The 18,124-nt window shown below is 44.1% G+C and overlaps 1 protein-coding gene across 2 annotated transcripts in view; it reads left to right on the top strand.

The window, feature by feature from the left end:
* Nucleotides 1-18,124, top strand: part of LOC311031027 (mitochondrial import inner membrane translocase subunit tim16-like) — a 91,263-nt gene that overhangs the window by 2,708 nt on the left and 70,431 nt on the right. For both annotated transcript variants that reach the window (XM_084037122.1, XM_084037120.1), the window contains exons 5-7: nucleotides 621-807; nucleotides 1,799-1,875; nucleotides 6,190-6,240. In XM_084037122.1, the coding sequence (XP_083893248.1) occupies nucleotides 621-807; nucleotides 1,799-1,875; nucleotides 6,190-6,240 (315 nt within the window). The remainder of the gene's footprint in view (nucleotides 1-620; nucleotides 808-1,798; nucleotides 1,876-6,189; nucleotides 6,241-18,124) is intronic.

Raw genomic sequence — 18,124 nt, 5'->3', positions numbered from 1 at the left:
GGTGCCCCAGCTTACTGGAATCTGCTGAGTGTGGGTCTGCATCTTCAGACTCAGCAGCTTGGTTTACCTCAGGGAGCTGTGAAAACACACACAAACCATTGCCACACACAGACCTACCACACACACACACACACACACCGTAGCGGTCTGCAGTGCCCAGCATCCGCAGCGTACTTCCATTCCTCTTATCTGTTGCCAGTAGGGTATATTGTTACACCAACTGGATTGTGCTGAGCAAGCAAATTACAGTGAAACCTGGTGAATCACCTACTTGTGAAATACGAGTGTTTTTATTGACTTAAAATGAACCAATGCCATTCCATTTCATCTGCTTCCATATGTCGGTATCAACAAGAAAAACAAAGCTGAACCAAAACCCTAAAAAGCTGTTAGGTAACTGGTTATTAACCTGCATTTATATAGCGCTATTCTAGCTATTAGCTACTCAAGTCTCTTTTACCCATTCACACACTGATTGCAGAGGAGCCGCCTGCACATCAGCTACAGATTCAAACACATTCACACACTACTGGGTTCAGAACTTATATGGTACTATTTGAGCTTCTCCGTATCGCCCCTCTGCTAACCCACAGTTTTGATGTTTCCCCTGCTCTGTTCAGGTGAAGCTGTGGCGTTTGTGTGATCCGGAGCTGCAGCAGCCCAGCAGTCCGGAGCTGACCCTGCGTCCAGGGCAGGGCCGGCTGGAGCTGGTGCTCTTCCACCCCACCTCCTCTGGCTTGCTGGCTGTGGGCGCCAACAAAGCCCCCCTGATTTGGGACACCAGCCGCCAGGATGCACCGCTAGCAGGTAACTACGACGCGAGCAATGCAAAGTACACACACCACAACCAAAATTAATTTGTGTCAAAGTCTTTGTTGTGCATTATGTCTGTTGCGTTCAACATTTCAGTCTCTGTCAGTTAGTCTTCAGTTTTTGTTGTGGCCTATTTTGTTTCTGTGTGCAACGTGATTTATATATATATGTATATTTGGAGTGGAATGGTTGGTTTTCTCTTCTTAGTTGGGGACTGTCTGACTGACACTACCTACGTTTTACAGCCCTGTGGCTCTGTCTAAGTGCTGGAGCAGCAGAGGTAATTGGTTTTGGTTTGCTGTTCTGGTCCCAGTCTCCCCAGACTGGCCTCAGGATGCAGTCACTATCCTCTGGCCTCAACCCCCCCCCTCCCAAACACTGCCCCCCCCTCCCCATCTCATGACAGCTGGCCTGGCTGCTGCTGCTCACTGCTGATCCAACTTTTCATGAGCTGTACCCCCACACGCTGTCTTTCACCATCCTCATTCATAAGAGTCGAGGAACACGGTCTGAATGATACAAAACTATATTTGAATGAGCGCACATTTTTTTTTTGTTCACTGTTTCAGTTCACGTCAGATCACTTTGTGTGTAACAAGTCTCATCTCTTTTCATCCGTTTGGTTGACATGTGGAAAGCTGTGCTCACTTATGGCACTGCGGCCTAATATGTGTCGTGCTCATGATTCCTCTCATGGGCCTAAACCATTAAGACACACGATCCATTCTTTAAAGTTTAAATCATCCATCCTTTTATATTATTGTGTGTTTTCTGAATTCTATCTGCTTGATTTATGGCTTCATCTCTTCCCTGCATTTCGCCCACAGTGACCTCTTCTCTGTATATGTGCTGTCTTTATGTGTTCATCGTGTGTGTGCATCATGTTTTTCTTTTTCCCTTTTTTTTGTCCTTGTCTAATATAAACATTGTACCTGTAGTCCTTTCCTTCTCTCACCTCTGTGAATGACGCTGTGTGTGTCTGCAGTTCTGGAGCAGCACGGTGACCAGCTGCAGAGTCTGAGCTGGAAACAGGACGGCTCCCTGCTCGCCTCCTCCTGCAAGGTAATAACAACTCCCACTGCACCACCTGTATGTACAGCCCCGACCCGCATGATGAAAAAGAGAGTCGTATTTCGTTTTGTGGACTGAGGTTTGACTGCTGTAGTTACAGTGTGTGGCCACTAGATGCAGCCAGTGGATCACGGTCAGTGCGGCACGTCTCACATAAGCCGCCGCTGCTCCTTATCTGTTTATACGGGGTTTATTTCATCGAAATGTCAACATCATAAAAGAGGGCGGGGATCACATCACACTTTAGTGAACAATTCTTTAGAGGGAAAAAGAATAAACTTTGAAAGCCCTATGACGTAAAAGATAATAGCCAGTTTGTTTTAATGTGGTAATAATGATGACAAAGAGAAAAATCTTGGCTGCCGCTGATAAAGAGCCTCTGGAGAATTTCCTCGTCAGGCTGGAAACTGTATTAACTTTTTAATTAGGGCACACAATGGTACAAGCCTGGTATGAAGGATAAATGTAAGGGATCTTGTTTTGTCTCGACCCCACCTGACCCCTGAACCCCAGTTTCCCCAGTCGCTTTATTGTCTATTTTACTCTAAATGGGACCATAATGTGTGAAATGATCATCATGCTGTTTTGAAGATTTTAACCTAACCCTAACCCTATGTTTACAATGTTGTTACGTGTTTACAATGTTTAGTGAGATGATAACTCAACGGAGAAGTAGGATCATTTTCTCATAAACTTCCAGGAGTTGCCCCCTGATGGCCAGTAGTGAGAATGCAAGTTTTAAGACACTTCACACAGAACCAGATGTTGCCGTCTAATTCACACACACATTCTAATACACTGATGGCAGAGGCTGCCATGTAAGGTACCATCTGCCCATCAGGATCTAATCTAATTAGGTGCATTAGTTGGCTAAGAGGAGAGAAAAGGATTTTATGTATTCATATGGCCTCATTCTCATCTGTGTCATCAGGAAATAATCACACAGCTTGGTGGGCTTTTCATTAGGTTGTTAATATTTTGTGTAGGAGGAGGAAGGAGGGAGGTGGTGTGGGCGTTTGAGTAGGGGGCAGAGAAAAAGGAATATATGGGTTGAGCTGGAATTGTTGTCATGAATATATTTAATTTATAGTAAGTCTTCAGTGGATGTTAACATAATTCATTCTTTTTGCAGTTCCAAGTATGTATTTGCATCCTTTTTGAAAGCAGACAGTCTGATTGGTGTGAAAATGAGGCCCCTGGTGTGTACTTAAGACAACGCATGATGAGCTTACTTCATGCTTGAGACCGAATAAACCCTGTCACAGAAATCTACCACATGCCGGTAATGAACAGGTATGATTGTCAGTCCAATCCCCCTTGTTTGCCTTTGCTCTGACAAGCAACAAATTACTCCACTCATCACGGGCCACGTCCAAACCAAGACATTATCCTTGACAGGATAATCATCCACCCCTACCATCAGCCTTAAAAAAGAACGAGGCACCTGAAAAGGAAAAGGGGGGAGGGGGGAAATGTGAGCCAAGATCAGAGTCGGGGCCTCCGAGGTTCTTGCCCTGTTGGGCTCTGGTGTCATTTAGCCCAAAAAGGCCCCTTTCAATCTCTCCAATCCAACTTATTAAAGCAAATAGGACCTGCCAACATGTGGGTCCAATCCTGTGGCCCTCCCATAGGGTAAACATTGGGGTGCAGGGCTGGGGGGAGGACAATGAATGGGGGAGACCACCATCCCAAAGAGTAGGAATCATGACGGGCCTCATTTAGACCGAGAGAGATGTATATTTATGACACACTTGGAGGGAGAAAGGCGCCATTCATTTAGGGGGAGCCGTATCCGCAGGCAGCACGAGCGGAGCGGGAAGACAGCCTGTGTTTATCCGAATGATGGACAGGACAGGATGGTATGCTGTTTAGAAATTAGGTGTCACTGGATTTATGTTCCACGCTCCACCTCGAATTTGGAATGTCCCATTCTAACCGAACCCCACCGGTGAGATAGAATAATTGATGAGGGGGGGGGCTCCCGCAGACTGAAACTGCCAATCACAACAGGCTTTGACACCGGTAACCGTGGGAGACTGGGAATGGGGAGAGTGGCATCGCAGTGTGTTTGACGAGCACCCCTGGTTGAAGATTCCCAGCGTCTGTGTGTGTGTGTTTGCATACATGTGAAAGTTGTGTGCAGCAGTGAAAACTCATTAACAGCAGCTTGAGAATGAGGCTCAGTCACTTTGATTAAACAGCTGCTGTCTCAGCACAGACACACACACACACACACACACACACACACACACACACACACACACACACACACACGGCTATCCCGGCCCTCCATCTGTGCATTTATGAGTTGAGGTGGTGTGTGTGTGTTTATATGGGTTATTGTCATAGGATTAAGTGAGAGTGTTTGCTTGTATATTGTGTGAGTGTGAGGTTGCTTGGTGGACACATCTGTACGTGAGAAGCCCCTCATCTGTGTGTTTGCACAGCCAGATAGAGTCCTCCCGCATGTTTGTGTTTGCACAACAACACTCGGGGTGATCGGCGAGTGACCTTGATATGGCAAATGTATGTTTGTATATACGTACAGTATGAGAACAGTAGATGTGTGTGTGATTTTGGTTATTCTGAAGTTTGTTTGCAAGGATAAGGAGCTGGGAAGTTGGTTGCCTATAAAAATCTAGTGTTAATTGAATAATCTTTTTTTTTTCCAAATATGTGTGGGCAGCATGATGACTTTCTTTGTCATACATGATTGTAATCTAAATATATTTGGGTTTTAAATTGTTATGCTGAAAAAAGAAGACATGATGATGTCAAATTGGGTTTTTGTGGATTTTTCACTATTTTCTGACATTCTATTGACAAAACAAGTCATTGAGTAATCAAGAAAATAATCAGCGGATGAATCAAATATACAAATAAGTTGTAGTTCTAGTTGGATTTACCAAATTGATTGGCTGGCACACCCACTTACAGGTCACAGAGAGGGTTTTATTCAGATTTTTGCATTTTTGCAACAGGTGGGCTTTGGTGATCCAAAGGTCACATGGTTTGAAAGCGTGTGTGTGTTGTTCTGGCACTGCTCTCCGAGCCTTAGATTAATCCTTGGTCACAGAGGCCTCAAGACATAGCCTTGGGCCATCATATCTGTGGGTGGGCGGCTACCCAAACACACAAACAGAGAGGCAGAGGGAGAAAGGGCACGTTAAGAAACCCCTCTATTTGCTATTTAAGCTAATAAACCGCCAATAATTCCCTCTTGGATCGCTGTGGAGAAGAGCTGAAGCTCACACTGGTCATCTGCCTCAACCGTGGATACAGCCCGATTCAAATTCAGACCGTTTCAACGTAATTGCATTGCTAGGCAACAGCTTCGGTCCATGATGACTTCCTGTCAATTATGTCGTTCGCATACAGAAACAGAACATAAACCGGGCCACATTTGGAGTATTAACGTTTACAACTGTGAAATAGTCTATGTGTGTGTGTGTGTGTGTGTGTGTGTGTGTGTGTGTGTGTGTGTGTGTGTGTGTGTGTGTGTGTGTGTGTGTGTGTGTGTGTGTGTGTGTGTGTGTGTGTGTGTGTGTGTGTGTGTGTGTGTGCGCTTGACTGTGTCATTGTCAGCCTCCTGATTGCCTTTGACGTGTATGTGTGCGTTAAGTGTGTGCGTGGTTCAGTCTAAGTCCTGATACTTATTACCTGCTATCAGCCCCGTATGTCTGCCGTGATCACAGTCACACAGCGGTATTGAGTGACACAGCTGCAGACACGCATGTCCTGGTCACAGCCTGATCCCATTAGACCCCATTTCCTCTCATTCACGCAGGAGGCTCTCTGATTGGCTGCCGTGATTGATGCCAAATGCGTGTTTGGGCTGACCCGGGTCAAGGCGCATGGGGCTTTGGAGAGTTCACTGGATTGCATTTGCCAACGATGAATCAGTCAGATCACGCTGATAAATGGGGAGACTTCAGAGTGCTTGTGTTATTTCACTGAATTTACTGAGGTGGAGGCTCCCTTCTGCTAATGTTTTTAATATGTGGCTTTCATATTTCAGTTTTCAATTTAAGTTTCCATGGAAAAAAAAAATGACAGCTGACTGAGGTGCATTTCATTCCTTTCTTCATGAGAACTTTAAATCTTGACTCTTTTTCAAGTCTTAATTATACTGCCAGTTTATTAGGTACGCCCAGATAAAACAATACAACACTAATAAAAATACACATAAATCCTACTGTCCTGAAGGTTCTAATGTTTGGCTTTTGTTGAAAAGGTTTAAGAGAGGCGTTGATTCAACTGTATGATGCATTTATATGTATTTTTCTTCTTCTTTCATGTGTCTAGGACAAGATGCTGCGAGTGTTTGACCCCCGAGCCCAGCTGACACCTGTTCAGGTACCTTTCTTATGCATTCAAACAAGCATCCAGCATTCACACCGCTATTTCTTCAGAAATTGCTTTTCTACTTTGTGCCACTGCTGCAATCTCTCTCTCTCTCTGCGATTTTTACCTGCACATCCAACATGTACGCAGTAAAACAAATGGGGACAAACAGTTTCTGGCACTCCATTGCCATTTACTGTGAGTGTGTGTTTTTTTCCCACACTGCATTTAGTGATAGACACGTCTCCCAGCTCACCACGGGCCCACTCGGTGATTCATCTACTATTGATTTATGGATGTGCTATACAAGCAGCGGTCCTCGCTCTCCTCTTCCCACGGGTACCGATCCCACACTAACCTAGAGCGACCATGAACCTCCCCGCTCTCACCGCGCTCCCCTGTCCCCATCGGAAAATCTCCCACCGACGACAACCACGCCTGAGCCAACGGGACTCCGTCACGACCAGCAGCAATGAGGAAGTGGAGCGGTAGACTGTTTGTGTGTGGAGGGAAGATGAAGATGCGAGCGCGCGAGCGTTGTGAGAGGTCACCGTGGAGCAAATGTTCTCACACTTTTTTGGCGGTGGACCTCCCAGGGTGTTTTAATTATTGAGATGCATGGTCTGCCTTCGGGGCTTTCTCATTTGTAAATACGAGGAATCCTGCGAAAACACTACATGCCACAGCGGATTACATTTTAGACTGCAGCAATACCTGGAAGGCACATCACCCTGAATGGAAGTCAGAAGGAGGATGACTGCATATTTGTGTGTCTCTTCATATGATTGTGTGTAAATGTTCTCCCCTCGTGTGGTATTTGCTTTTGAAACTTTGACACCTCCGTGAAAGGCTGTCTCGGTTTCGGAAGTGTGATGTCATCGACTGACAGGGAGGGAGAGTACAGCGCATGTGCCTCTGTGTTTGCTTAACTAACATAAGCTAAGCTAAGTCGGCTGGCCCCTGTCCAGTGTTTGAACCGGGATGTTTCCATCAGGTGTGCCAGTGTTGAAGTCCTCTTTTAACGCATTGCATTTTCACAATTTTCTTTCTCACCGGACAGGCAATGCTTGTCGACACCGCCTGAGTGAACGCCGTCGCACGTCCTCGGCCAATCCGCATAACAAATTGAAGTAATTCAAATAAAATTGCGCTGAAATTGGATGTAAATGACTTTTTGCCGCCAAAGGGTCTCATTCGTTTAGAGCGAGCAATCAGTGTTGGGTAGTCTGTCTGTCTGTCTGTCTGTCCGTCTGTCTGTCTGAAACAGTGTCTCCAGTAGGAGCCCAGAGGTGGCTGGTGGTGGGGTTAAGCTGCGGGGACATTCCAGCCAAGACGATGAGGTTTATGATAAAGATTGTTGTCGGTGGTGAGCGACAGACTGTATGGGAGAGGAAGAGAGGAAAAACATGTGACAAAGGTCTTAAAGTGTAAGTTTGGCGGAAATTGAAAATAAAGCTATTTTCTGCATGAAAATATATCAACTAAGCCGTGGAGGAAGTAATTTTCGCTCATCACGCAGTTCAGAGCTAGCACAGGCGGAAGCTAGAGTCCAAAATCGCAAACAGTGGGTTAGCATGGGGCCAACAGCCACACGCTTTCAAAATCGCATTTTTAAACCACTAACATTGCTCAAAACAGCGCCAAACCTCGTCAGCAGCTTGCTCTGGGTGTCTACACATAAAACGAAGCATCAACAACTCAGTTCATGAACCCGAAGTTTATAACAGAAGACAGTTAAGAACACTCACCAATTCTACCCCTGCCAGCTCCTCGCGAAGGATAGTCCGTAAGTGTCGATTACCGAACGCAATGCAAAAGTGAAAGTGAAACTGAAGATTTCGCCCAGAATAAAACGAGTATACTTTTAAATTAGTGGCAGTTTGGCCAAATATAAGTTAATAACGGTGGGTAAAAACGTTGGGATAGTTTGTATACACTTCCAATCAGTTCAAGACAGCAGCCTTATCTGAAGCACATACATGTCACGCGAGATCTCACACGGGAACACGAGAGCTGCGTTCGGTAATCGACACTTACGGACTATCCTTCGCGAGGAGCTGGCAGGGGTAGAATTGGTGAGTGTTCTTAACTGTCTTCTGTTATAAACTTCGGGTTCATGAACTGAGTTGTTGGTGCTTCGTTTTATGTGTAGACACCCAGAGCAAGCTGCTGACGAGGTTTGGCGCTGTTTTGAGCAATGTTAGTGGTTTAAAAATGCGATTTTGAAAGCGTGTGGCTGTTGGCCCCATGCTAACCCACTGTTTGCGATTTTGGACTCTAGCTCCCACCCGTGCTAGCTCTGAACTGCGTGATGAGCGAAAATTACTTCCTCCACGGCTTAGTTGATGTATTTTCATGCAGAAAATAGCTTTATTTTCAATTTCCGCCAAACTTACACTTTAAGGCAGATTGGAAACCCAGGAAAATGTTTTAAGTTTCGGCTTTTCAGTATGAACTTAAAACCAGTTCCTGGACTGCCTCTACTGTTTTGGTTTTATTTAGACTTCCACTTCACTGCATTTCTGAGGTAAATATCATACTTCTTAACAGAAAACAGATGATAATAAGCTTATAGAGATTACAGAACACCATGTTGTTGGGTTTCTGTCTGAAATCCTTCCACATGGATGGTGTTGTTTTTTTGTTACCTGAAAGCGGTGTTTGTCATCTGCTGTCTCTGTTAGAAACCAGCAAATCCTACATATTGGACCTACATAGTGCCGTTAATGACACCTTTACTTAAGTATGATTTTTAATGTCAGACACAGAACATTTGAAACCAGGCCGTGATTCCACAAATAACTTTTTGTAAAACTTTTGCCTCAGGGCCACTAGGACACATTGAGACCCCTGAGACATGTCTTTGTGGTCTCTGTCTCACTCTCTCATTACTCCTTCTGGTATCACTACCATGAAGAGGAAGACCCGAGTTGTGAAGAAGCCTAAATCAACATGCTCCCCTTCTCTTTGCACCCCACACATGGCTTCACCACCTCAAACCAAGGGCGGGATCAAAGTTATTAGAGGGTTTGCTCTTCCCTTTTTAGTTTTGCATTCCTTTGCATTCTCTCCGCCTCTCTCTCAGCCAGCGCAACTTCAATTAACACCCCATATGCTGAAGGAGTGTTTAAAAGGTGCACTGAAACAACGAAGTGTGCGAAGCTCTAATTTCTAACATTTCACATTGTGTCTGTGGTTACAAGGAGATTCCACGCGATAGTGTGTGCCATATTCTCCGGTTTGCATTTTGTTTCTTGTTGTGATTCGATGGCAGGGAAAAGCCGATCTTGCCACAAAGTAAACAGAACGGGGCGGAGAAGTGTCCAAGCTATTTGTGTTTCTATCCTCACTTTGAGGTCTTTTTTTGGGGCTCTTACACGAGAGCCAGTTATCCTCATCAGGCGAAGCCGCAAGCCTTCTCTGAATGGATTTCTGGGGAATCTCACGAAAGCCGCAGAGCATTAGAGTGAGACGTAGTGTTTTTAATTGTTTTTTTCTCCTGTAATTCACCATCAAACGTGTACTGTGTGTATCTAAAACCACCAGATCAGACACAAATGTGTGATTTTTGCATGTAATGTGCTATTTATTCATTTCCATCAAATGTTGTTTTCGTCGTCCAAAGGTCAGCTGTTGGTAAAGTTAGTTATATTATTGCTGATGAACTTGCATCATGTCCGTCTTATTTTGGCGGGAGGTTTACCTTCATGCCACCCTATCCTTTTGAGGATCCAACCCCCCCCTGTACTGGAACGATGCTGTCCTGGTTCCACCCATGGCAGACTAGTCTAGCGGGGCTGGCTCATCCCTGTGGCCGGCACTGAACTGGGTTCTCCCCTCGCCAGGTGGGGTAAAAATAGACCCTAATTACAGCCTTGCCCTTGCTGTATTTATGGGAAATAAGACTGTGCAGGGTAATTAAGGTCTTGGACAGGAGCAGTATATACTGCATCTGTAATCAGTGCGAGTGTGTGTATGTATGTGCGTGAGGATGAAGACGGTTGTGTTTGGGTAGCTGGCACACACACACACACAAGCGCGGCACGTCTGAGCTAATATATTTTATATATCATCCAAGTTGTCTGTTTTTAGCTTTTCAAAAGATTTAATATCGAACCAAAATAAAGTAACGTTAAAGCACAAAATATAAACACTCCATGTCGCATTAAAGCTCTTTTACTCTCTTTGCTATTCTGGGTTCTGCCCTCACTGCCATAACATCCCCATTGAGGCCTCTTGTTTTCAGATGGGTTTCTTTCACGTCTCCATGTATTGAGGCCTCCGCCCTGCTTTCCTGTTCTGAGATCCTGCTCGGACCCAGCAGACGAAAAAACAAGGCAAGCACGTTTGCTGACCTGACCCTAAAGGGACAAGTTGTTTTGTGCATGACACGTGCCGTTTGGGGACATTTGTGTCTCCTCTCTCCCCTCTTATTGTACCTTTTGATCTATGTCTGTGTATTTGCTGAGTGTGTGGTTCTGCGTGTGTGTGTGTACCATGTGTGCTTCAAATTACAGTGCTGAAAATACCCCTCATAGTTTTAGGCCAGCGCTGGCCGTAGAGCTGTCGATCTGCGGTCGCTGGAAGAGGAGAGAGACAGGAAAAGGGAATAGTTTGCTGGACTTGGGGGCCAGATTCCTCTTTTTCAGCTCGAGCTTCTGCTGCTTTGGGTGAAATTAGAGAGGACCACGGGCTGGAATGGGTTTGGGCTTGAGGAGGGAACGCTGGGCAGGGCCAAGGAAAAGCACAGCGGTTTCACTGCTATAGGTGGCTGAGAGCAGCCATTCATACCATCTTTTATACCCTGCCATAAATTAGACTGTGTGTGTGTGTGTGTGTGTGTGTGTGTGTGTGTGTGTGTGTGTGTGTGTGTGTGTGTGTGTGTGTGTGTGTGTGTGTGTGTGTGTGTGTGTGTGTGTGTCTCTCACAATGAAACTTACTGTTAAGTTGAGTTTAGTATATAAAGTCCATGTTTTTTTTAGGCTGCATTTTATGAATAATTCACTTAAATGACTTTTTGAAGTTGAGACGTTTTTTTATTCTTACTTTTTATGTTAATGGTTATGTTGAAACAAGTTCATTGTTCAACTGTTAAATATTCAGCATCAAAATGACTATACTTGATAATTAAATTTGAGGATTCCTTGTTAAAAATTCTGATTTGTTTTTAAGAAAAAAATAGAGATATAATTATTATAGTAATTGAGTTTTACTGAAATAATAACAGACACATCAATAGAATAATAATTGGCTGCAGGCCTGCAAGATTTGAGCCACCGGTCGAGGATTGCAAGAGAAGACGCATTCATTCAGAGTTCAAATGAGTATCCTATAAAATGTTTGAGTTTAAAGTTTGTTGATACAGATGTGGACGTTCCACTCTCACTCCTAAAAACGCTCCTATTCTGTTGTACCAACAAATGATTCCCCCTCGCATAACGTCAACACTTTCCAGAGAGTGAGATTTTAAACTTCCCACAGAAATGAAACTTGTTTGGAGTTTGGCGAACGTCTAGCACAAACACTATAGGGATAGAATCAACATTACCAAATGCAAAATATAATGTCTGTAAGGAATGGAGGCTTGTTCCAAGAATATATCACAACCTTAGTAGAAATATTAGGTATTCTCCTCTCAACATGTCTTCTCCCCAGTAAAGTTTGTGACAGCATGAAGCGCATCTAACACAGTAGTGCAAGAAAAGATATCACACATTCTTTAACAGTGATGACTCACACATCATCTGCTTATAGAAATTATTAAGAAAAAAAAAACACCTGGCAAAAATGTCTTTAATTGTGCAAAGGTCAAGCTGACAATTAGTAGGTTGATTCCCCCATCTAAACGTTGTAATCCCTTTGACCTTTGACCTTCTCATGGCTTATAATGACGTAGCTCTGTGTCACCTCTTATTAGTCAGAGCTCGGCTTCACATTTGATGCCGTGTTGTATTCTAGCAAAATAAAGTTATTCACACATTAAAATACAAATTCATTTCTGCTGGACTGCTTCTTCAATATCGTGCCTCCCTCTTAGCCAAACGCCCCCCCTTCAGGCTGCATTGGGCCTGTATTTTTCTCCATCGGACCCTGGGTTCAGGACCTGGTAGTAGCCAGTGTTTAACTCAGCCCAGATGGGGGTTTTTTTCTGCCTTTCTTCTCCTCTCTCTCCGTTTTCAGCTCCCTGTGTTACCGGGTGCCCCTCTGCCAGTGTTCGTTATAGTTTGAGTGATTTTGCCAGAGCTGAAAGCAGTCGTTCCTAATGAGGGAAACAGGACTTTTGCTCTCTTGGACAGCTGTGCAAAACAGTGGCATGAAATCTGAATATTCCATTGTGGTACTGGATTGAGTTTCAGTTATGATTTGATGCGTCGTTTTAGTTTTCTTTCTCGTGCTCATTTTCATTGTTTGGATTTGGTTGGATGTCATGTTTTGAATGACGGTTTGTGTGCGCGGGTATAAACAGTAGGATGGGTTAATGAATGTTGGTCAGTCTGGTTGCTGGGAAACGAGCCGAAGGGGTCAAGAAGTGCAGAGTGGAAAGGGACTGGGATGAAAGCTGACGTTTGAAGGGGTTTTAGCTGCTTTAGCAAATTTGTTTTGTGTGTGTGTGTGTGTGTGTGTGTGTGTGTGTGTGTGTGTGTGTGTGTGTGTGTGTGTGTGTGTGTGTGTGTGTGTGTGTGTGTGTGTGTGTGTGTGTGTGTGTGTGTGTGTGTGTGTGTGCGCTCTGGAGGTGCTGAAGTATTTCTTTGGAGGAAAGGGGTAAAAGTGGGTGCCAGCTGGCAGCGACGGAGCTCTTTGCTCACATGTGTGTGTTGTTTGTGAGCACAGGCCTCATTAGAGCGCTGGCTGCTCTGGGACTCAACTAATTACGGCCCTACGCACACATGTGGGTGACACATGGAGCCAGAAATTGATGACTATTAGCTTTTTTTTCCTTCTCCTCCTGCTGCATCCTGAGAGTCATTATCAGGAGAATTAGTGCCTTCTTCTTCTGTCGGTCATAGCTGGAAGATTAGTAATGAAATAATCATTATTACTTGGTGTAAATAAGATTTACCAAAAGTTTCTGTCATTGTTTTTGAATAGATAAAAAAAGGTTTTGATTGATTTGAAGGAATTCATTCCAACATTGACTGTCAGCCTCTCGCAGCTCCCATGTGACTTTTTTTTGTCTCACTTTCAGGGACTACAATGTGGCTTTAATCACCCTCTGGTACTGCTCTGTTTATACCATCCATTTAATTTAACACAAGCAAATTGTTCTCTCGTCTTTGCTTTTACTTGACCAAAGGCTGCCGCTCCGCAAAGTATTGCAAGAGCAGGGAGATCTTTATTTTTCTTTTGGCCTTTTGACAGCTAGAACAGCAGAATGAGGTGTAAATTGGCTTGTTGTTGATTTTTCCTTATCCCGTGTTGTTTTGCAAGTGATCAATTTAACTGTGGTTTGTTTGTTAAGTGTGTGGTTTAATGACATGAAAGTAGCTGAAGGCAGCAGAGCTGTGTTTTTGACGTTTGTCCTACGGATCGAGTGGGATCGTGTACATCAGACCTCCGTTGGTCATTGTGTTGAGCTAAATACATAGAAAGCTTTCCGTGTGCCTGTAGTGTAGTGTATTGTATTGTAGTGTATATATCACCTGGTATTTGATTTGGTTTGCACATAATTGTATTTTTGTTAAGTTTCCATTATTTCCTCTGTAATTATTAGAAATAGCCAGGGCACTTTTCAAAACCTTTCCAATTCTTTACCACACGCTTGATAAATGTGATGTCAAACTAGTTATATTGTGAAAAAAAAAAAATAAAATAAGATTATTTAATTAAATAAGGGCAAAATAACAGAACAGATGAAGCTGAATAACAGCAAAGTGGTGTTTCCCTGCAATCTAACAAATCACAGCCATAAATCATTGGTGAATAGTGCCTATACGAAAATCACATTAAACACTTTATTATGGGATGGAACTTTATTTTACTTCTCACTTTTTTCACAATCGGTGTTAATTTACATAATTGAGACGAAACCTTGTATTTTATGAACTTTTAAGTAAATAGTAAAAGCCACAGTTCCATGCCTGCATTGGCGTTTGAGTTTCTTTCCCCTATGCTCACTGTTTCTGGGAGCATAGGGGCCCTGAAGTCTGGCTCCCACATGTCTTATAAATGCCACATCCCTCTCCAACAAAAAGCCAACTTTGGTCATCTTTTACTAATTGGGCTTCTTAAGACAACAGGTTCTGGAACAATTTGTGGTTTCATGCAAGAGCTAAATATTTCTCCCCGGATCGGAGCAGTAAAGGGTAACGTTAGCGTTGGGCGGCGTGCCGTTGTTGGGGCGAGTGGCGGCAGGAGATTGTTAGGATAGTGAAGATGAGGTGATTAATCAAGCTGTCAGTCAGTTGCTGCACGCAGACTATGCCAGGGGTCAACACTCGAGCTGTGGGCATTGAAATGATACCTCGCGTTTAGAAGAGCTAAGCCTTGGCATCGGTTAGCATGTCGTACACTTGATCTCATTTCACATGTGTGTCACTTTAGGCCAACACCTGCGGCTGTAATTAGAAACACATTCAACTTTGTTTTTTCGTTGCAGAATTTTGCTCTCATATAAATGATTTCTGGAGTCCTTGGAAGTGGATGCAGGACAGTTCCAACGTCGCACTTTGATTACAGCAAACAAATAGTAGATTAAGAAAGGGATTGTATAACCAAAGAATAGCCTGCAGTATTTACACAGGGTAAAGGACTCCATGATTATACACAGATTACATGAACATGACATGCCTTGCACACATGGGTCTCCCACAATGTACAATTCGTGCTTCTATGCAAATGTGTGTATGGTGGTGGTGGGGGGGGGGCTTTGATGTTGGAAGCCTTTATGAAGTGGTTTCAAGGAGGGAGCAAAGCCAGCCGACTGTATCCGTCGCGGCAATGAGAGAGTCGTAAATGACAACAGGCACGGGAGGGCTGGGCCCCGGCTGCAGGGATTCAGTGGCTTCATGGTGTCTCCAAAAGTGTGGGCACGATTAGCTGAGCGCCGTGAGCTCCTGCTCCGAATAACGCAACCTCTCTTCATAAGAGCGTCCCCAGAAGAATCCTCTCTTTGTTTTGACGGAGCAGGTCTGGCGTGCAGATTCTCCTCGGCCCCGGGTGTTGGAGTTTATGCTGTCGTCAGTGGCGTCATTCCTCCCTCTGTCATTAGTGCCCTGTGCTGCCCCGTGGATCTCTGTTTGGATTTAAAGTACCGTAGCCACTAAGTGCATCTCTAGAATATTCACTGCCTGAACCTCAACCACAATGACCATCAAAAACCCCGGAGATCACCAAACATGCAGTTGAAAGCTCCTTTGGCTCTCCAGTGCTTCTTTTGGACCGAGACGGAGATTCGGGCAATGCAATGGTCCCGTTAATCATTTTAGTTCCAGGAACCCGACTGGCTCCATATGCTGCTCTCGTCCAAGACCAGCCTCTGTGACCTCCGGTAGTTTTCCCAGTGGGAGGCCCCTGCCAGTAGGCACGGTGCAGTCAGTGCCAGTGTGGTGTGATCGGGTCCAATCTGCTGTCCCCCCAGGCCCCAGACAGGGGTGACCGCAGCCCGAGCTGGCACCGTTTGCCTGGCTGGATTTACTGACTGTGGCCAAGCGGCCCAATTAGCGCCGTGGCTCAATAATCACAGGCTTTTTACCACTTCAGTGTTACATGTCACTTAGCAGGGCAGTTAAACTGATTTGTTCACTTTAGCCTGGACCAAAAATCATAATGCAGTTCTGCCTCAATTCACCCAAAACCTAGTTGGGAGGACTCCGATCTGAGGAAAACATTTTATGGGACCCTGACGTGCGATTCATTACTCTACCAATAATATTAGACAACACCATGGGATTATTTGCTTCCAACAATTCAATTTTTACACCAATATTTTAGTTGGCTATTTTGCCTGGATGCTCTATAAATCAGTTGTGTTTTGGCCGGTGACTTCTTCCTGTCTGTTGTTATCTGAAATAAGCAAATTAAACGGAGTGATCCCTGAGCAAATGATAGGGAGGGAGTGGAAAGCAACCTGCACTGGCTCAGGCCGGGTAATGCTTTTTACACCTGTCTCCAGATATTTCTCAACATGCACATGCTGGGTAAGATTACCACTAGACCTGGACAGGACACGCTATACTGTTTAATATTGGATGTGTCTGTCCGTGGATCATTGTCACCTAAAGAAAATGAAATCTTCTGTTTAACCTAACTGTAGCCCTTCTCATGTAGATGATGGGGAAAGAATATGGCTTAAAATGACGGTAGAACAGAGATGGCTGCAAACATATGACTGCAGCAGCAGTGGAGGTATGGTAGCGTAGTGCCAGCTCCTGAAAGCCTACACCGGTGAGAAAGCGGGGCCTCTTGCACTGTGGCTACCAGAGTGTTTGTACGTAAGTCCTTTTTTCCTGCCTCGTGGACAAACCACACATCTTTATACTCAATACAGCCCCGAAACATCGTCCTCACCGGTACTGTAGCTCTCTTTATGTCACGTTCACTGCGTCTTTCTTAACACTTTAACATCCTCTTTCCTTTTAACTATGGCATCAGAGAGCTGATCTCTTGTTAAAGCCCTTTTTTTCTATTTACCTCATTGCCCCTCTTGATTTTATTTCTCCATTTCTAAGGGCCAGTATTTTTTTTCCCCTGCTCTCTTAAAACGCAGGGTGACGTCTTTGTGGCGGCAGTCGGTGGCGATTACAAAGTCTCTGGTGCAAAGAAGCCAGTTCTCAGTCTGGTCCACCAGAAACATTTAATTAATGATGCATAGATAAAGAAATGAAGGGAACTATTTTGATAATAGATTAAATAATAAGGGGAAAATGCAAAAAAAAAAAAGTAGTTCTTGTTCCAGCTTCTTAAATGTGCAGATTCACTGCTTAATCTAATGTCATGGTATCTGATTACTACAGAATATAGTTGGGTTTTGGCCTGTTGGTTCAACAAAACAACACATTTGAAGACAACACCAAGGACTCTGGGAAACTGTGTTTTTTAAATTCCATACACTAAATGATTGGTTGAGCAAATAATCTGAAGATCATGCATGCGGAAAACAAGGACCTTATTTATGGGGAAATGGCTTTCAGATCTGTTGTTATTTGATTTTTCTGAGGCCATAAGTGAAATTGAAACAACATCCATGACAACATTGCACCTGTCACCTTATGGGAAAGGAAATATGTGATACATAGTATATGTAGTATTTGGTATTTTTCTCACTATTTATCTCTTGATTTTCTTTATCCAGCCACATTTGTTCCCATTAAGGCTAATAGGAATAGTGTAGGGATAGAAATAAATAAATAAATAAAAGGGAAGGCTTCTGGATATCCCATTCTAGCTAGATACTATATTTAACCGGGGTTCAGTCCAGTTCATATCACTCGTCCCTCCCCAGGGGCTGCAGGTCTCGCCTGGTGTCTGCAGAGGAGACCTGGCACCATATGTGTGACATAGGCCTATTGGCTCACATCTCAGCCAATATTTTATTTTATTTTTACTGCACAGAACTGACGCAAAGGCAATGAGATGGAGACGGAGTGGGGGGTGGGGAAGGAATGACTACAGGCAAGGCAGATATGGAAAAAAAGGATGATGACAGTAACAGTCACACTTAGCTTGAATTTTCAGTTAAACGTTAGTTATGTATTTGTGTTTTGCTCCTGTAGAATTGTTTTGAAATTGCATGTACCGTATACACTGAGACGCTTGTTCGTTCAGTGGAGTCACTCCTCAGATTTGTGCTTTTACAGCTGCACCTGAGGGTTTACTCCGTGTTGTCATTTCCTTAGATTACACTCCCCTGCCCAGCTTCTGACCTCGCACATTCATTTTCATCTCGAGGAAGGGAGCG

Source organism: Eutrigla gurnardus, assembly GCF_963514095.1.
Source record: "Eutrigla gurnardus genome assembly, chromosome: 20".
Classification (NCBI taxonomy): Eukaryota; Metazoa; Chordata; class Actinopteri; order Perciformes; family Triglidae; genus Eutrigla; species Eutrigla gurnardus.
The sequence above is the reverse complement of the archived record's forward strand: the minus strand, read 5'-3'. Positions and strand labels throughout refer to the sequence as shown.